This window comes from Heterodontus francisci, chromosome 25 (genome assembly GCF_036365525.1).
Source record: "Heterodontus francisci isolate sHetFra1 chromosome 25, sHetFra1.hap1, whole genome shotgun sequence".
NCBI classification, from domain to species: Eukaryota; Metazoa; Chordata; class Chondrichthyes; order Heterodontiformes; family Heterodontidae; genus Heterodontus; species Heterodontus francisci.
In genome coordinates, this window is record NC_090395.1 from 35,566,022 (window position 1) to 35,586,651 (window position 20,630).

At 44.6% G+C, this 20,630-nt stretch overlaps 1 protein-coding gene across 7 annotated transcripts in view; it reads left to right on the forward strand.

The window, feature by feature from the left end:
* Positions 1–20,630, forward strand: part of LOC137383819 (ankyrin repeat and SAM domain-containing protein 1A-like) — a 549,597-nt gene that overhangs the window by 361,876 nt on the left and 167,091 nt on the right. For 6 of the 7 annotated variants that reach the window (XM_068057078.1, XM_068057082.1, XM_068057080.1 and 3 more), the window contains one exon: positions 12,961–13,033. The exons of the other annotated variant lie outside the window; for it this stretch is intronic. In XM_068057078.1, the coding sequence (XP_067913179.1) occupies positions 12,961–13,033 (73 nt within the window). The remainder of the gene's footprint in view (positions 1–12,960; positions 13,034–20,630) is intronic. 7 annotated transcript variants of the gene reach the window in all.

A 20,630-nucleotide genomic window follows, 5' to 3' on the forward strand; every position in this document is an offset into this window, starting at 1 on the left:
ATCACTCACTTCTGTTCCTGAGTGAAAATGAGCAAAGATAGACTGTAATGTACCTTAAGGCAAAGTGGTTAGAGTTTAAAAACAGGGAAGTTTTGTTACAACTGTACAGGGGGTTGGTGATGCCACACCTGGGGTACTGCATACAGTTTTGGTCCCCGTATTTAAGGAAGGATATACCAGCATTGGAGGCAATTCAGAAAAGGTTCACTAGGCTGATTCCTGGGATGACGGGGTAGTCTTATCAAGAACGGCTAAACAGGTTAGGCCTTTATTCATTGGAGTTTAGAAGAATGAGAGGTGATCTTATTGAAACATATAAGATTTTAAGGGGGCTTGACAGGGTAGATGTTGAGAATGTTTCCACTGGTGGGGGAATCTCGAACTAGGGGACATAGTTACAGAATAAGGGGTCACACATTTAAAACTGAGATGCAAAAGAATTTCTTCTCTGAGGGTGGTGAATCTCTGGAATTCTCTACCTCAGAGAGTTGTGGAGGCTAGGCCACTAAATGTATTTAAGGAGGAGGTAGATAGATTTTTGAAATCTCGGGGAGTTGAGGGTTATGCGGAGCAGGCCGGAAAGAGGAGTTAAGGCCTGGAACAGATCAGCCATGAGCTTATTGAATGGTGGGGCAGGCTTGAGGGGCTAAATGGCCTACTCCTGCTCCTATTCCTTATGTTCAAAGGGTGCGATAGAACTTCTGATCACCAATGTCAAGGCTATGCATTACTAATTTGTGTGCACATAATTTACTTAGTCCAATGACAGTTATAATAATATCTTGCCCATCCCAAATCAATGGGGTAGGTCATAGAAAACAAATCTGTCAGATACAAAAGTTAAGGCAGTCATATTTCAGGTTTAATTGAAATTCAAGTTTTGTATCTTGATATCAGGTGGAAATAAATTTAGAGCAAGAAAGGAACACAATAATTGAAATACTATCCTTAACAGTAGATGTGCTGAACTGGTTGTAGATCTTAAGGTATCATGTACATTGACCTGAGCAGATTATAATTGGGACCCCCTGATATATATATATATTTGATACATTTGAGTGGATGGGGGTGGGGGCTTGGTACAAAACAATAACAAAAATAATTTTTATTTATGTAGCACATTTAATGTTAAAATGTCCCAAGGTGCTTCACAAATGGAAAATGGGACAGATGACAGAAGTCATATAGAGTTACAGCACCGAAACAGGCCCTTCGGTCCACCAGAGGTGAAGACACACTGGCTGCAGGATGTTGGATTGAATTCTTCGATGCTTTTCTTCCTGTCCCTCATACTTGGAAGCCAACTCAAGAACATTGGCAGTAGCTTGGAAACAAAATTCCCTGCCTTTGTTCAGAATTAAGCAATACAGTGTGCCATTCTGTGATTAATTTTGGGAAGGAAAGAAACATCTTTTATGTAAGAGAAAAAAAGGAACAATAAAACAGTTGAGAAGGAAGGAGCTTTTTTCTATTATATTATTTTAAAAGGTGTTACGACACCATAGAGGTTGACAGCATAGGAAGAGGCCATTTGGCCCATTGCGTTGCCTCTTTGCTAAAGCAATCCAAAACTAATCCTTGCGTTCTGTGCCCTCCCCCAGAGCCATGCAGCTTGCTGTATTTCAAATATTTATTTTCCCTTAAAAGATGAAATGTTCTTGGCCTCAACCATTCCTTGTGACCTAGTGTTTTCTGCTCCATCATCCCTCTGTAAATAGATTTGTTCTTGCCTCTCCTCACTACGACTACTTTAAATCAGTGATTCCCTCATCATTGACTTCCCAACCAGAGAAAGAACAAGCTTTCATTTATATAGTGTCTTTTCAACTTTAGGGTGTCCCATAGCGCTTTGCAGCCAATTAGGAGTGTTTGAAATTTAGTCAGTGTTCTGATGCAGGGTACTCTAGGAGCCTATTTGGGCACAGCAATGAGATAAATGACCAGATAATCTTTTTTAGAGATAGAGGAAATCGCCTTTGTTTACAATTTATTTCAAAACCCTTCAGCTTTATAAAAACCTCTATTAAATCCAAATCTATTATAATATCCAAAATGCTGTTGGCCTTTTTTATATAGTTTTATGCACCTGCATTCACACTTTCAGGAAATTATGTAATTCAACCTGTAGGTATCATTCATCCACACCCCTCATTATATCTGCACTAAGTGTATAACCCTGTTCTTTGTTTTTCTTCCCAAAATGTCTTACTTTTTATGTATCCACACTAACTCAACTGCCACCTTTCTGTCCATTCCACTAACCTCGCTCTGCCTTCCTGAAACCTTTAATAGCCTCCTCATGGTTTGCCAAACATGATGTTTGTGTCGTCAAAAAATTTCAAGATTGTGGTATATATGTCCAAATTCAAATCATCTTTATATACACACAGAAAATAAAGTCTACTAAGCACTGATCTCTGGGATACATCACATCCAACTCTGCCATTCCTAGGAGCGCCCATTAACCTAAATTTTCATTTCTGTCTGTCAATGGACTTCTTATCCATGCTGCTATATTTCCTCATATCATAGACCTGAATTTTTCTTCTAAGCCTCTTGTGAAAAACCTTACCAGATATCTTCTGAAAATATGTACACACTGCATTGACTGGATAAACCAAAGGAATCCAGTAATTTCTTCAGAAAACTTTGAGATTTGTCAAATAAGATTTGCCTTTAACAAATCTGTGCTGGCTGTTCTTAACCCATGCATTTCTAAATGTTCGCTGATTATATTTCAAATTATGGATTCTAACATTGACTACTTTCCAGTCCCATGGTACAATTTGCATATTTAGGAAGGAATCAGAAATTGTTGCCAGGCCCGCTCTGTCCGCTCAGACTTGTCATGCTATCAGGACCTACCCATTTGAAATTTTGCTATTGCTGTTTTTCTTAGAACCAGTGTCAGCTTTGCTCAGTAGCACTTTTGCCTCTCAATCAGAAGGTTGTCAGTTCAAGCACCACTCCAGCATTTGAGCACATAATCCTGACTGGCGCTGAAGTGCAGTATTGAAGAAATTCTGTATTGTTGGCAATATCATCTTTTAGATAGAATGTTAAACCCTGGACCTAGGTGGACAGAAAAGATCCTATGACAGTATTTGAAAAAGAGTAGAGGAGTTCTCCTGGTGACCTGACCAATGTCTAACCCTCAACCAAATTGGGTGCTGTGTATTTCTACAAAACTGAAGAGTGACCAGTCTTCAAAAAAAAAAGCAATTCACTGACGCATTTTAGAGTCATAGAGTTATACAGCACAGAAACAGGCCCTTTGGCCCGACCATCAAGCACCCATCCAATCTAATCCCATTTTCCTGCACTTGGCCCCTAGCCTTCTATGCTATGGCGTTTCAAGTGCTCATCTGAATACTTCTTAAATGTTGTGAGGATTTCTGCCTCTACCACCCCTTCAGGCAGTGTGTTCTAGATTCCAACCACCCTCTGGTTGAAAAATTTTTCCTCAACTCCCCACTAAACCTCCTGCTCCTTACATTAAATCTATGCCCCCTAGTCATTGACCCCTCACTAAGTGAAAAAGTTGCTTCCTATCTATCCTATCAATGCCCCTCATAATCTTGTATACCTCAATCAGGTCCCCCTCAACCTTCTCAGCTCCAAGGCAAACAATCCCAGCCTATCCAGTCTCTCTTCATAGCTGAAATGCTCCAGGCCAGGCAACATCCTGGTGAATCTCCTCTGCACCCTCTCCAGTGCAATCACATCCTTCCTATAATGTGGCCACCAGAACTGTACACAGTACTCCAGCTGTGGCCTAACCAGCATTTTATACAGCTCCATCATAACCACCCTGCTCTTATATTCTATGCCTTGGCTAATAAAGGCAAGTATCCCTTCCAACTTATCCACCTGTGCTGCTGCCTTCAGTGATCTATGAACAAGTACACCAAGGTCCCTCTGACCCTTTGTCCTTCCTAGGGTCCTACCATCCATCGTATATTCGCTTGCCTTGTTAGTCCTCCCAAAGTGCATCCATCACCTCGCACTTCTCAGGATTAAATTCCATCTGCCACTGCTCTGCGCATCTTACCAGCCCAATTATATCGTCCTGTAATCTAAGGCTTTCCTCCTCACTATTTACGACACCACCAATTTCCGATTAGAATTTTAGAATTTTGCAGGCATTAAAGATGCTACAGAATTGGAAGCTGGTTATTTTTTTCATTTCTACACTTATCCGTAACAATTGTTACATACTCTCCTTTAGAACACCTAACTTCACTATCATTTCCAATTTGATATCTTCGCAGTTGGACTGCCTCCTCATTTCTGAGTGGTACTATCTGCTTTATACTCTTTTCTTCCATATTTCTTTTTAGCCCTTCTAATCCCCCTCTTCATCACCCGTTACATTTTTTTATATTCCTCATGATTTTCTTCAGTATAGTCAATGCAAGCTTTATTATGCATCTCCCTTTTAAATTGTGGTTTAGTTTTAATCTCTGTTGCTCTGCAGATCTCTATTCTTTGATGCACCCTCTTTCTGCCTTATAGACATGTATTTATTTGTACAGCATTCCTCTCATTAGATTTCTCACTGTTCCGTCAACCTGTTGGCTAATTCTTCTGCCCAGACTGTTTAGCCTAATCAGTCCACATTGGTGTCTGTCCTCCACAGGCGCAGTCATCCTAAGTTCATTTGTCTGTTCTGTTTATGTGTTCCTTTATTCCCCTTTCCTTCAACTACCTATCTAATCTAATTGTAACATGTTGACACTATCTCTGGTTCAGTCTTTTAGCTCTGATGATGAAATACACAACTTCGCAACTCTTTTTTTAAAAGAAAGTTTTTCCTCCTCTTTGCTGAATCTCTTACATTTGTTGTAGACTTAAATCAGTTGGTCAATTATCACACTGTACCGTGCCATTGTACAAGCGATCATTTTTTTCTGTCTTGATAATATTGTATTGCACTAGCCAAGAACTTGACCCTTAAATTTACAGTTAAAGAATCTTGCAATTAGCATTACACCCTTGTTCAAAAAAGGGTGTCGGAATAAGCCCAGCAACTACAGTCAGTTTAACCTCGGTGGCGCAGATTAATTAAGGAAAGCCAGCACGGATTTGTTAAGGGCAAATTGTGTTCAACTAACTTGCTTGAATCTTTTGATGAGGTAACAGAGAGGGTGGATCAAGGTAATGCAGTTGATGTAGTGTACATGGATTTCCAAAAGGCATTTGATAAAGTGTCACCTAACAGGCTTGCGAACAAAGTTAGAGCCCATGGAATAAAAGGGATAGTAGTAAGAATACAAAATTGGCTGAGTGACAGGAAACAGAGAGTAATGGTGAATGGTTGTTTTTCAGCCTGAAGGAAGGTTTATAGTGGGGTTCCCCAGGGAATGGTGTTAGGACCTTTGTTTTTCTTGATATATGTTAACGTCCTAGATTTGGGTATACAGGGCACAATTTCAAAATTTGCAGATGATACAAAACTTTAAGTATTTTGAGCTCTGAGGAGGATGGTGTTAAACTTCAAAAAGACGTAGACAGGTTGATGGAATGGGCAGGAAAATGATGGATGAAATTTAATGCAGAGAAGTGCTAAGTGATTCAGTTTAATAGGAACAACGAGGAGAGGCAATATAAAATAAAAAGTAAAATTCTAAAGGTGGTCCATGAGCAGCATACATGGGGGTGTATACACACAAATCATTGAAGGTGGCAGGGCAGGTTGAGAAAGCGGTTAATAAAGCATGCAGGATCATGGGCTTTATAAAGACATAGAGTACAAAAGCAAGAAAGTTACGATAAACCTGTATAAAACTTTGGTTCGGCCTCAACTGTGGATTATTGTGTCCAGTTCTGAGCACCACTCTTTGGGAAGGATATGAAGGCATTAGAGAGGGTGCAGAAAAGATCACGAGAATGGCTCCAGGGATGAGGAACTTCAGTTACATAGTTTGGAGATGCTAGGACTGTTCTTCTTGAAGAGCAGGTTAAGAGGAGATTTGATAGAGATGTTCAAAATCATGAAGGTCTGGACAGAGTAGATGGGGAGAAACCATTCCCATTAGTGAAAGGTTGGAGAACCAGAGGACACCGATTTAAGGTGGTTAACAAAAGAAGCAATGGCGGCAATACTTCTTTACACCGTGAGTAGTTATGATCTGGAATGCTCTGCCTGAGTGTGATGAAGGCAGATTGAATTGTGGCTTTCAAAAGGGAATTGGATAATTATCTGAAGAGAAAATATTTGCAAGGCTACAGGGAAAAGCAGGGGAGTGGAACTAGGTGATTTGAACTTGCAGCGAGCTGGCACAGACACGACAGACCGAATGGCCTCTTTCCCTGCTGTAACTATTCCATGATTCTAGTGACTCTCTTTAATTAGGTTTTGGGTGCCAGTTGAAATATTATGATCAAAACTGGATGTAAAACTGCACTTTTCCACTGGTTCTGCTAACTTGTCAAAAGCCACACTTTCATCATTTTCAAAATTGTTTGCTTCTCATTGGACATTTTGGATCCTAGTTACTATTCCTATTCATTTATTTTATACTACAGATGGTTATATTTCTCAATTTCATGCAGTGCAAATTTTTCATTTACAAGTAAAAATGTTTTATTTACACAAAGTTCGTAAGTGTGTGCTCTAATCATGTGCCAGGTTTCTTTCGCGAAAGCATCCTGCTTATATTTTGCTGTTTATCACTCCCTCTATTTTAAAATATTAAAAATGTAAAATACTAGAATTGATGTATTTTGATGCAGTCTCTTAAACTGATGGAATCTGAAGATCCGCGTTGGAGGTTTATAGTTATTCCACCCAAATAACTTAAAAGATCCACCATGGCCTACTCAGCAAATGAATGGCACTGGGCTTTTTCAAAGTTTGCATGTTCAGCCCCTGGTCTATGCTGACTTTAGCTGCTACAGTTGACCTCGCCACCCCTGGACTAGGGAGGCAGAATCAACCGGAGTGCCACTACTGATTGCTCTCAATTATGTCTGCTGGAAAGTGCACTTAAGTGGATGTGAGGACGATTGGGCTTGTCTGTGATTGGCTACTATTCCACTCTGGAGACAAACATCCTGTCCAGGCTGATATAAAGAATGTCCACTTGGGTGAGCTATTGGCTTCCATGGAAACTTAGACTGGCAATTTTATTTTCCTTTTTCCCTCTTCCTTTCCTTCCACCCTCTTGTCCTCTTTTCATTCTTGCCGCACGCACCTCCCCCCACCCCCCCTCGTCGTACCCCTCCTTCCGTCATGGCTGAAAGAGTTTAAATATGCCAAAACAAGGGCTAAGTTTGAAATGTATTTAGACGGGGGTGGGGGAATTCCTAATTAACTCAAGGCAAATAACTGCAATTAGATGTTCATCTGAGGTTTAAATGCAAGCACAGTGATTTTGTACTGTTTTCTATTAACGCATAATATTCGGACATAGTTTGTGTATTTCGATTGGTTCAGTTAGAATATATGTTATCTCAATCTGGAAATTATTTTTCACTTAAGCATCCTCTGTACATATTGTAGGAGTAAAGTGAAGATTAATTGTTTCTTGAAAATTTTTTATTTGTGCCACACTTGGTAGTTTTCTATCATGCCATATAAGAAAGAAAGAAAGACTTGCATTTATATCATGCCTTTCACAACCACCGTCATCTCAAAAGTACTTCACAGCCAATGAAGCACTTTTGAAGTGTAGTCACTGTTGTAATGTTCGAAATGCGGCAGTCAATTTGCGCACAGCATGCTCCTACAAACAGCAATGTGATAATGACCAGGTAATCTGTTTTGTCATGTTGAATGAGGCATAATTGCCAGGGTCAGGGGATAATTCTCTTGCTGCTCTCCAAATTAATGCCATGGGATTAGGATCTTTTACATCCACCTAAGCAGGCAGATGGGATGTCAGTTTAACGTCTCATCCGAAAGATGACAGTTCCAACAATGCAGTACTCCCTCAGGCCTAAGACCTGTGTCATTGTACCAGTTTGTTTTTTCCTTAACTAAGAAGATTGTATTCTCATCACACATATCTCTAACTCTTGAATTAGAATAAAGTACCATTCTCCATTGGAGTAGGTTAAATTAGCTTTCAGTTTCAAAACTCGCTAGTCCACATTTTTTCCTTTCCTAGGTTTTATTCAGAGAATTCACATAGATTGGGCACTCACAAACAAACCTCCCATACAATAATTAATAAAACAGAGGTAGTAGAGCATGTGTAAAAAAAGTGAAAGAAAGTAAAATCAAATTTTGATAGTAAACTCTTCTGTAAGTGTTTGTTCCAGTCTGCTTTGCAGCAACTATGACATGCTTTCTGATGACCATGTAACAAACCTTTATAAACAGGCAAAATAGATAAGTACAAACTATTAGGGCCGAGGCGCACACCTGGAATCGTGACACTCAGTATAGCCTTGTTCTCTCTCTCTCTTTCTCTCTCACATTCACCCTCTTTTTTTCCCACCCTCCATCTTCATTCCCCCAGCTTTGCTATAATTATTTGGTACATACAGTGGCCCTGACCAGTAAAGTACATTGCTTGAATCAGAACAAATTACAATATATATTTATCTAAAGCAGATCTACTTATAAGCCAATTCTCAAAATCCGTTACTTGCATAAGTGACAAGGATCAACATTGCAACAGTATTGTGCTTGCTCTTGATTTTGAATTTGCTGCCAGAATTTGCCATAACTTCCAAAGGCCCTATTTTCTGCAAATGGCCCTTTGAATCAGAGAACATCAATATATTGGGAATAAATATATGGTTTCCATTGCTAGAAACTAAAGAGAAATTCTAATAATATCATTTAGATTTTATAATATAAGTTATGGAAGGTACTGGCGCTTTGGAACCAGCTCCAATTTCAAATTTAGAATTATTCCTCGTGTATTTTATCCAATAACAACTTGTGAGATGTTTGTGTTTATCCATTTACTGCCATGGATCTTGCTGTGTTATTGGAAGCTACTGATGTGTGGTTAGGATTGCAACTTGTGCAGTGTAGTTATTAACATTGCTTCCAACACTGTGGGTGGGATCCACTCTGTTTTTGGCCACAGAATTGCAGGCGTAGTACTGAACATACATATGGAGTACTGCCATCTGTTGGGAATCATAATCTGTGTTTTCAACTAGTCCCAGTTGTGCATTAATACCAGATAAGAATTGTTACTGAGGAGACACCAACCCAGTTGACACGAAATATCATATAAACCAATAACAGAACAACCCTTGGATGGCAGTCCCCCAACCCCAAGATTGCAGCCACATTTAGAACAGTATTGGTGAGGCCTTCCCGATACCACATGCCACTGTAAACCTCATGAATTACATGTCAAAAAACAGTATAAAACAATTCATTAAAATCCCCTCAAGGAAGGGATTTAAGAATCCACCAAAACCGAGATCATCACAGAGAGAATTTCAAACCTAAACTGGCTTGGCAATCTCACTTTTCCATTTTGGATGATAGGTAATTCAAGATAAGTTACCCATGAATGTTTGCTGTTGATATCCTATTCACTCCAAGTGCTTCTCTCAGAACCTAGCATCCTTTCTGAACAGTAGACATTGGGCTCACAACTCAATTCACAATGTACACCATCAGCTTGACCTTTACGGCTTCTGAGAGGAACCAGGCATTGCTGGTTTCCTCTGCAGAGGGTAAGGTTTCTAGCACAGATCTATTGAAGAGTAACAGTCTGGTTTAACATGTGGGTCACGCAAAGCCTCAGTGAACTCTCATTGACCCTGAAGTCGAACCTTTCCTTCAGATCTCACAGACTACACTTAGTAGTTTATTTCTTACATTGAATTCCCTGTAAGCTGTAGTGACGGTTGTTGGGGCTAATGTATGTAAATGGGCAGGATCTGTTCCCGAAATAGACCAAGCACACAAAATCGCCTATGATGCAAAAACCCAAGGCAAAGCTGATGATCAAGCAGAGAAATGCTAAATGGGTGGGTGAGTGTAAACTGCACTGCTGCCTCCTTGCAGTGTACTCAGCAAAGCAGGTTATAGGGGATTCCACAATTTCATGGCTGTGAGCATCTCTTAATGAGGCTCTGATTTATTCTACTTGCAAGCCTGCCACATGGAGTAAGTCTCACAGATTATTATTGTCCAGACTTAACTGTATATTTTAATGTCTGACCATGGCTGTTTTGCCACCTCTGTTTGGTATAGGTTAAAATTAAGGAAGGTTATCTATCTTGTAGGCTATTTTCATCAAACGGTTTGTATTCTTTCCACACAATGTTGCCATCCAAACAACCCCTTGGCCCCGCAGGATGATAGTTTCTTTTGGGAGGTGTGGTGGGGGCTGGCTTTGCAAGTTGGTCGGGTGCACCATAACTTATTTTGAAATGTATTGACATTGTGGTACAGATTCTGGAGCTTTGAAGAACACTTTGCATGATGCTATGTGAGACATTGGCTGAGCTTTAACCCTTGGCGGACGGGAGCCGGCCACCGACTGAAAAGTTGGTGGTGAACCCGCTTCCGCCTGGCCTGGGGATCCTACCCGTATATTGTGGGTCCCCGGCCTTTAATTGTTCTGAGGCAGGAGTTCCACCCGCTTGAGGCAGGAAGTCACGCCTAATAGAGCCCAATCAGTGGGCTGGCAGCTCTCTGTCCCATCAGCGCCACCAGGAGCAGTTACTACTGCTGTGACTGCAGCACAGCCTGCAGAAGAAGATGCTGGGGAGCCCTGGGCCTAAGGTAAGTTTTTGTTGCCTCGCCGGGATGATCGGTCGGGCCCAGGTGAGGCAAAGGTGCTCTATTGGGGGGACAGGGGGTGTGTTGGGGGCGGTTGGGGCAGCAGGAGCGGCCCTCCATCGGGCACAGGGTGCCTGATCAGGAAGGCCCCCCCCCCTCGCCGTCAGAAAGCCGCCTGCTTTTGTCAGGTGGCTTTTCTCTGGTCTAGGACGCCTGCTTGCCATGCGTAAAATCTCCGTGTTGGTGGGTGAAGGCCCTTAAGTGGCCATTAAGTGGTCGCTTAAGGATCTTGATTGGCCTGGGGCAGGCAGGCCTTTGTTCGCCACCGCTGCCCTGTGTAAAGTAGCAGTGGGGGCGGGTCGGGAAGGGGCCCCTGAGCCTCCCGCTCCATTTTACACCCCCCCCCCCCCCCCCCCTCCCTCCACTGCCACCATCCCACTCTTTGGGGGGGGCGGAAAATTCAGCCCACTGCCTATCTGCCGTTTCAAGATATATTTTAGATGCAAGTTAAGCATGTGGTTTCCACAGAACCAACCAGGATGCATATTATCTAAGAATGAAGCAGTTTGTACCACGTTAACATGATTTCACTTTGATTTTTATGAAACTGAGGGCATGTCAAAGGTGGTAATTTGCATATGTTGATTATTTCCTGTGTTTCTCACCCATTGCCAAATTTTCAACTCTAATGAGTAATGTGGGTTATCAAACTCATTTAAAAAATTTAAACTCTGAATTAAGTCTAGGATTTCATTCTTCACACACACTTAGCTGTCTCAAATCTGTCATTGTTGTTTTATTACAGTGAGGGACTATTCATGCTAATTGTTGTGCAACTATAAGGCTGAATTGCCTCTTCTTTCTTGGTCAATGTTCAGCACCCACATATGTTCTTTTAGTCTCCTGCATCTTTATGCCTTGCCTCCATCTTGTATTGCCTGTTGCTTTTGGAATTTATTTCCTTTGTAAATACTTCAACTGAGTTGCATTTGAATATTAGCTGTCCAACACAGCAGATCACAGGCCATATTCCTTTTTGATTGACAATCCAATAAGAATACAAAGTTAAAATTACATTTTATCAGATGGCAAAAGCCACATCACGAACAACAGAAAATAGTACTTCAGCCATTTATTCGGTAAAAATATGAGTTTGGTACCTGGTTTTTCTCTTGCAGCTATAATCGCAATGATATTTGTTTACACAGGAAAGGGGAGGAATTCTGGTAATTTATGGCAACAACATTTGGTTTATTTATTAAAATGTAATTACAGTAATCGTCCTGCCATTATTGTTAACCCTTTTCCATCACTGGGCTTTTGTTTTTCCGCTCCCCTATACCCTCACTGTCACTGTGAAGCCAAATAATGGATTGATTTTCTGATGAGAGTTCAAGTTTCATCACCTTGAATTTTTTTTTGTTGTAACTGTGGCTGAATTTTGCTTCACTTCAGCATTCCTGCATAAATTTTGATTTGTTCTCAACAAAACAATCAAAGAAAGCCTAATGAATATAGGCAATTGTATACAGGAAACTGTTGCGACTCTCCAGTGGCTGATGTACATAAAACATCAAATTGAAAACATCATCTCGAAGGTATCTGATAATCATTCTGTGAGATCTGCTGTGATATGCAAATGTCCTTTACACACACACTTGGATTTGCTAGTTCATCTTTGAATCCAGCAGCTTAATAATATTTGACCTTGCAGAGAGCATTTTTCCTGTTGTTTGCAGATTATTTGTGCATTCTGTAGAAGATGTGTTTGATAAATAAGCTAGATTATTAAGTATTTGTATTTTGATGACTAGTCCTCTGTGTTTACTTCATTATCGTGCATTTATTTCATCTCCCACAGCGGAAACTTCTACATCCAATATCTAATCCTCGCAGAACTAAATCTATGTACAGTGTAAGATTATTTTTGTGAAATGGGTTCTAGAATGGGGTGAGGGACTCCAGACCTTTTGTAAACTAGGAAACTGAAGATATGCCTGTCAATACTAATCAACACTTGCTGCTGGATTGGTCTGCTTCTTTTTCCTTTGTATTAGTGAATGTGCATGTTTGTGTTATTTTTAAGGGTGGCCTTTTGTAACAGATCTATCTGTAAGACTGAATTGGACTTTAGCTAGTGCCATAACTTGCTTAAAGTGGCTTGTGCTTGCCGATGTTGGTGTTTAATTGGAAGTATCAGGATTAACTAAGAAATGTATCATTGTCAAAACAATCAGTATCCTGCTTATTTCTTCTAGATTGAAAAAATAATGAGTTCCATCGGTGCAGGGATTGACAGCGACTTCAGAAAAGAATGGCAGAATGCTTCAGGTAATTAGAGTATATAAATGTACATTAACTATTTGATTCAATAAGTTCGAATTTGCATAAAAATCAGTTCATATTATACCAGTTGTGTTTAAACTTGAATTGGATTTCTTTGCATGTAAGGTAATGACTAACGATTTACGCTTTGAGATTACCACGTATTCCCATCGCTAATTCAGAATAGCCGACATTTGCAAAGAACGTGGTATTTTTTTGCCTGTGGCCATAACGATGCTTACAGAATGTTGGATAGTAAGGTTGTGGTGCAATTAAAATAGGCTTTCATCTTGATTTGTGAATCTATATGAAGTAGAAAGTTTACTTTTTAATCCAAATTGATTACTCCTGAAGAGAAGTTGGGAAGCTATGATTTTCTGTAAATTTCCACAACAATCTGGACCAAGGAAGTATTTAGAAAAAATTGCATCTATATCTTTTGATTTATTTTTGGGTTTATGTTGAAAACATTTTAACTCTTAGCTTACTGAATAAGAAGGATCTCCACCAATGCTGAATTAGGACCAGAATTTTGAGGATTTATGGAAAGATAATAACTTTAAAGGATTTTGTATTGCTGTTGGGGAATTGACAGGGTGTTCAGACAACCTTGAAATGCTCCACTCCTAGCTTAACATTTATCAGCATGTCATTGGTTACTGTTGTGAGAAACGTAGCCCACTTGATAATTTACACCAAGTCAAACTCTGAAGAAGTAAGTTTATTTAACGTTCTTGCAAGATCGGGTGTCCTACAAGCAGGCACACCGATCAACATATTCAGTTCATGTTTATACAATACAAATCCATTTTTCCACGCCTTTAGTTTACATTATTGGTTATAACATATTATGACACTAACCTATCCTATAGTTGCTACAGTCTCCTCCTCTGTTTACTTCTCCCCCTACTCTAACTTTCTAGCCCCTAACTCTTCTTGTTGTTTTACCTTATTTGGCTCTCCATTGTGTGTTTTAACTTGCAGCTGTCAGCCTTTATCTTAGTGGGGCAGTTTCTTATTCACTACATCCTTTGTTCTAACTCTTGCTGTTTCTCTTTTCTCTGCCTAAGCACAATTTTTAACTGCTGTACTGTCTCAAGGTCTTTACTTACATACCCTTATCAGTTCTCTTTTTCAGTGATTTCATTATGTTGTGTAGAAATGACTTCTTGGTAATTTTCCACAAGCTGTAGAAACAACATTTCAGTATTTCTTATTCTCACACTGTGGAGGCCACTTAAAGGGCCATTGGGAGGAAGACCCTTGTATCCTCCACTTAATACCTCTATCACTGGTCCCATATATCAACCCTGGGATGGAGTTCACCGTTATAATATAATTTGATGGTTGGATTCCAACAAGCTGCTGCCAAATGGAAAACTTTGTTTCAATCCAGACCAATCTTTTACTGTGCAAAGTATGTGCAGATTATATGGTACCAAATGAGTATGCCATTGTATATCAGACGCAATAACTTGAATATTTTCTGAGGAAGAAATTATTGTGAATTTATGTAACCTTTGAGGGGGAACCTTCTATAATAGAACATTTTGTGAAGTTGCTATATACAGTGTGTTTTAGTTAAAAAGGAAGTTGGTGAACACGATGCAACAATATTATAAAAATATTTGCTTAAGACAGCTAAACGTTTTGCACATTGTACAGTTGGATGTCCTTGGGATGGTATCTGTTTGCTTCCATGGTGAGCAACTGTTTCAATAATTAAGTGTTAAGTAGAATTAACTTGACTTCCACATCAAAGCAATAAGTTTGAAATTTAAGTTGGATTGAACCAATTAGTTTTACTACTGATAGGTGCTGTGTAAATAATTGCTGGGTTCTTTGTACATTACTACTTTGATTATTTGGAGCTTATGTAAATGATGTCTTACACTTGTGTGGCTAACCAGAAGCACATAGAATGTAAAAATAAAGGGGTAAATGGTAAAGCGTGCAGCATTTGAAACCATATCCAGTCAAGGTGGTTTGTTCGTAAAGCACTGAACTATGGCTTAGAACATGAGTGTCCAACTTTTTCACTTGAGGGGCTACGTTACAATGTCTGTCCTACATAGGGGGCCGGTGAGCAAATTTTGGAAAGATAAAGGCTTTGTAGTTTTTCTTATTATTAATCAAGGCAACAAAAATGTTTGTGAACAAACTTTAAATGAAAAGACCAATTTATTAACGTACTTCCCCATCACTATGTTGAGCACTGTGAGATAACCGGCATTGTTTATTCTTGCACAAGTAGTCAATGTCTGTCCACATACTTGATGTAGCTATGCAGAGTATTCAGATAGATGTCCATCTTTCGGGAGTGATCTTGATCTCATTCTCTCCCCTCTCTCTCTTGGTGTCCTCCTCTCTCCCATTTCTCTCCTCTCTGTGTCCATCTCTCTCCCATTTCTCCCCTCTCTGTGTACACCTCTCCTCTCTGTGTCCATCTCTCTCTCCTCTCTGTGTCCATCTCTCTCTCCTCTCTGTGTTCATCTCTCTCTCTCCTCTCTCTGTCCAACTCTCTCTCTCTCTCCTCTCTGTGTTCATCTCTCTCCTCTCTGTGTCCATCTCTCTATCTCTCTCTCTCCTCTCTGTGTCCATCTCTCTCTCCTCTCTGTGTCCATCTCTCTCCAATTTTTCCCCTCTCTGTGTACACCTCTCCTCTCTGTGTGCATCTCTCTCTCTCTCCTCTCTGTGTCCATCTCTCTCTCTCTCTCTCCTCTCTGTGTCCATCTCTCTCTCTCTCTCCTCTCTGTGTACACCTCTCTTTGTGTCCATCTCTCTCCCATTTCTCTCCTCTCTGTGTACACCTCTTCTCTCTGTGTCCATCTCTCTTTCCTCTCTGTGTTCATCTCTCTCTCCTCTCTGTGTCCATCTCTCTCTCTCCTCTCTGTGTCCATCTCTCTCTCTCTCTCCTCTCTGTGTCCATCTCTCTCTCTCTCCTCACTCTGTCCAACTCTCTCTCTCTCCTCTCTGTGTCCATCTCTGTATCTCTCTCTCTCCTCTCTGTGTCCATCTCTCTCTCTCTCTCTTCTCTGTGTCCATCTCTCTCTCTCTCTCTCCTCTCTGTGTACACCTCTCCTCTCTGTGTCCATCTCTCTCCCATTTCTCCCCTCTCTGTGTCCATCACTCTCTCCTCTCTGTGTTCATCTCTCTCTCTCCTCTCTGTGTCCATCTCTCTCTCCCTCTCCTCTCTGTGTCCATCTCTCTCTCTCCTCTCTGTGTCCATCTCTCTCTCTCTCCTCTCTGTGTCCATCTCTCTCTCTCTCTCCTCTCTGCGTCCATCTCTCTCTCTCTCTCCTCTCTGCGTCCATCTCTCTCTCTCTCCTCTCTGCGTCCATCTCTCTCTCTCTCTCCTCTCTGCGTCCATGTCGCTCTCTCCTCTCTGTGTGACCATCTCCCTTACTGCACCCACCCCCCCCCCCCCACCCCACTACTCACCTGCTCCCACTACTCCCCTGCTCCCACTACTCACCTCCCCCGCCCCGCCCCCTCCACTCCCAGCACACACCCAGTCACCCACCTTCCCCCACTCCCACTCCCCCACCTCCGCTTCCCCCACCACCTTCCTGCCACATCTGCCAACCCAACAACCACGCCCCACACCCACTCCCCCGCCAACACCTCGCTCCCTGCCCACATTCCTGCTCCCGCCACCGCCCTTTTCACCCATCACTCCCTCCATCCACTCCACCCCCCTACGCCCACTCCCCCACCCCCTCAACTCGCCCACATCCCTTCAAACCCTGCCCTCCACTCCACCCTGCCCCCTTCTCTTCCACTGCCCCCTTGCCCCACCACGTTGCCCTGTGTCCCCCTTGCCCCCACCTGCCCCTCCACCTCCCGTCCCACCCCCGCCTCTGCCCCCCACCAACTCGCCCCCGCCATCTCCCCCCAAACCCCCGTCCCTCTTTCCGCCTTCCCCCCTTTTCCCCCCGTCCCTGTTTTTTTCCCCCCGTCTCTCTTTTTTTCCCCCGTCCCTCTTTTTTTCTCCCCGGCCCCCCCGCAGCCCTCTCCCTCTTTCTCCCGCCCCCCCTGCGGCCCTCATTCTCCCCCCTCCTTCCGCTTGGCCTTCTTTCTACTCCCCCCGCCCCTCTTTCATCTTCCCCCCCCCCCCCCATCCCTGTTCTTCCCTCCCCAGTCCCTCTTTCTTCTTCCCCCCCCCACTCATCCCTCTTTCTTCTTCCCCCCCCCCCGTCCCTCTATCATCTTCCCCCCCCCGTCCCTCTTTCTTTCCCCCCCGTCCCTCTTTCTTTTCCCCCCCGTCCCTCTTTCTTTCCCCCCCGTCCCTCTTTCTTTTCCCCCCCGTCCCTCTTTCTTTTCCCCCCCGTCCCTCTTTCTTTCCCCCCCGTCCCTCTTTCTTTCCCCCCCGTCCCTCTTTCTTTCCCCCCCGTCCCTCTTTCTTTCCCCCCCGTCCCTCTTTCTTTCCCCCCCGTCCCTCTTTCTTTCCCCCCCGTCCCTCTTTCTTTCCCCCCCGTCCCTCTTTCTTTTCCCCCCCGTCCCTCTTTCTTTTCCCCCCCGTCCCTCTTTCTTTCCCCCCCCGTCCCTCTTTCTTCCCCCCCCCGTCCCTCTTTCTTTCCCCCCCCCGTCCCTCTTTCTTTCCCCCCCCGTCCCTCTTTCTTTCCCCCCCCCGTCCCTCTTTCTTTTCCCCCCCGTCCCTCTTCCTTTTCCCCCCCCCCCCGTCCCTCTTTCTTTCCCCCCCCCCGTCCCTCTTTCTTTTCCCCCCCCGTCCCTCTTTCTTTTCCCCCCCCCCGTCCCTCTTTCTTTTCCCCCCCGTCCCTCTTTCTTTTCCCCCCCGTCCCTCTTTCTTTTCCCCCCCGTCCCTCTTTCTTTTCCCCCCCCGTCCCTCTTTCTTTTCCCCCCCCGTCCCTCTTTCTTTTCCCCCCCCGTCCCTCTTTCTTTTCCCCCCCCGTCCCTCTTTCTTTTCCCCCCCCGTCCCTCTTTCTTTTCCCCCCCCCGTCCCTCTTTCTTTTCCCCCCCCCGTCCCTCTTCCTTTTCCCCCCCCCGTCCCTCTTTCTTTTCCCCCCCCGTCCCTCTTTCTTTTCCCCCCCGTCCCTCTTTCTTTCCCCCCCCGTCCCTCTTTCTTTCCCCCCCGTCCCTCTTTCTTTCCCCCCCGTCCCTCTTTCTTTCCCCCCCCCGTCCCTCTTTCTTTCCCCCCCCGTCCCTCTTTCTTTCCCCCCCCGTCCCTCTTTCTTTCCCCCCCCGTCCCTCTTTCTTTTCCCCCCCGTCCCTCTTTCTTTCCCCCCCCGTCCCTCTTTCTTTCCCCCCCGTCCCTCTTTCTTTCCCCCCCGTCCCTCTTTCTTTCCCCCCCCCGTCCCTCTTTCTTTTCCCCCCCCGTCCCTCTTTCTTTTCCCCCCCCGTCCCTCTTTCTTTTCCCCCCCGTCCCTCTTTCTTTCCCCCCCAGTCCCTCTTTCTTCTTCCCCCCCCCCCCACTCATCCCTCTTTCTTCTTCCCCCCCCCGTCCCTCTTTCTTTCCCCCCCGTCCCTCTTTCTTTTCCCCCCCGTCCCTCTTTCTTTCCCCCCCCGTCCCTCTTTCTTTCCCCCCCCGTCCCTCTTTCTTTCCCCCCCCGTCCCTCTTTCTTTTCCCCCCCGTCCCTCTTTCTTTTCCCCCCCGTCCCTCTTTCTTTCCCCCCCGTCCCTCTTTCTTTCCCCCCCGTCCCTCTTTCTTTCCCCCCCGTCCCTCTTTCTTTTCCCCCCCGTCCCTCTTTCTTTCCCCCCCCGTCCCTCTTTCTTTCCCCCCCCGTCCCTCTTTCTTTCCCCCCCCGTCCCTCTTTCTTTCCCCCCCCCCGTCCCTCTTTCTTTCCCCCCCCCCGTCCCTCTTTCTTTCCCCCCCCGTCCCTCTTTCTTCCCCCCCCCCGTCCCTCTTTCTTTTCCCCCCCGTCCCTCTTTCTTTTCCCCCCCGTCCCTCTTTCTTTTCCCCCCCCCCCGTCCCTCTTTCTTTCCCCCCCCCCCGTCCCTCTTTCTTTTCCCCCCCCGTCCCTCTTTCTTTTCCCCCCCCCGTCCCTCTTTCTTTTCCCCCCCGTCCCTCTTTCTTTTCCCCCCCCGTCCCTCTTTCTTTCCCCCCCCCCGTCCCTCTTTCTTTCCCCCCCCCGTCCCTCTTTCTTTCCCCCCCCCGTCCCTCTTTCTTTTCCCCCCCGTCCCTCTTTCTTTTCCCCCCCCGTCCCTCTTTCTTTTCCCCCCCCGTCCCTCTTTCTTTTCCCCCCCGTCCCTCTTTCTTTTCCCCCCCCCGTCCCTCTTTCTTTTCCCCCCCCCGTCCCTCTTTCTTTTCCCCCCCGTCCCTCTTTCTTTTCCCCCCCGTGCCTCTTTCTTTTTCCCCCCCGTCCCTCTTTCTTTTTCCCCCCCGTCCCTCTTTCTTTTTCCCCCCCGTCCCTCTTTCTTTTCCCTCCCCCCGTCCCTCTTTCTTTTCCCTCCCCCCGTCCCTCTTTCTTTCCCCCCCCGTCCCTCTTTCTTTCCCCCCCCCGTCCCTCTTTCTTTCCCCCCCCCGTCCCTCTTTCTTTCCCCCCCCCCGTCCCTCTTTCTTTCCCCCCCCCCGTCCCTCTTTCTTTCCCCCACCCGTCCCTCTTTCTTTCTCCCCCGCCGTCCCTCTTTCTTTCTCCCCCCCCCGTCCCTCTTTCTTTCTCCCCCCCCCGTCCCTCTTTCTTCCCCCCCCCCCGTCCCTCTTTCTTTCTCCCCCCCCCCCCCGTCCCGCTTTCTTTCCCCCCCACCCCGTCCCGCTTTCTTTCTCCCCCCCCCCATCCCGCTTTCTCCCCCCGTCCGTCCTACAGTGTGGTAATTGTTAGGGGGCCTCTAAGCTACCCCCTCAAATGAGTTTCTGCCTTTAGTATTTTTTATATCTACCCAATCTGATTCTACATCTTGATTTTTGGAACTAAGGTTACCTCTCTCCAGAGTACTAATGTCATCCTTAATTAATAGAGCTACTCCTCCACCTTTTCCTAGATTCCTGTCTTTACGAAATGTCATGTACCCTTAATTTTTTTTTTTGTATTCATTTATGGGGATGCGGGCGTCGTTGGCACGGCCATCATTTCTTGCCCATCCCTAAATGCCCTCGAGAAGGTGGTGTTGAGCTGCCTTCTTGAACCGCTGCAGTCCTTGAGGTGTAGGTACACCAACAGTTTTGTTAGGAAGGGAGTTCCAGGACTTTGACCCAGCAACAGTGAAGGAAGGGCAATATAGTTCCAATTCAGGATGGTGTGTGGCTTGGAGGGGAACTTGGTGGTGTTCCCCTGCATCTGCTGCCCTCGTCCTTAGAGGTGGTGGAGGCCGCGGGTTTGGAAGGTGCTATCGAAGGAGCCTTGGTGAGTTGCTGCAGTGCATCTTGTAGATGGTACATTCTGCAGCCACCATGCATCAGTGCTGAAGGGAGTGAATGTTGAAGATGGGTGGATGGGTTGCCAATCAAACGGGCTGCTTTGTCCTGCATAATGTCGAGCTTCTTGAGTGTTGTTGGGGCTCCATCCATCCAGGCAAGTGGACAGTATTCCATCACCCTCCTGACTTGTGCCTTGTAGATGGGAAGTCCGGAGGTGAGTTACTCGCCGCAGAATTCCCAGCCTCTGACCCGCTCTTGTTAGCGATGGTACTGTCATTGAACATCAAG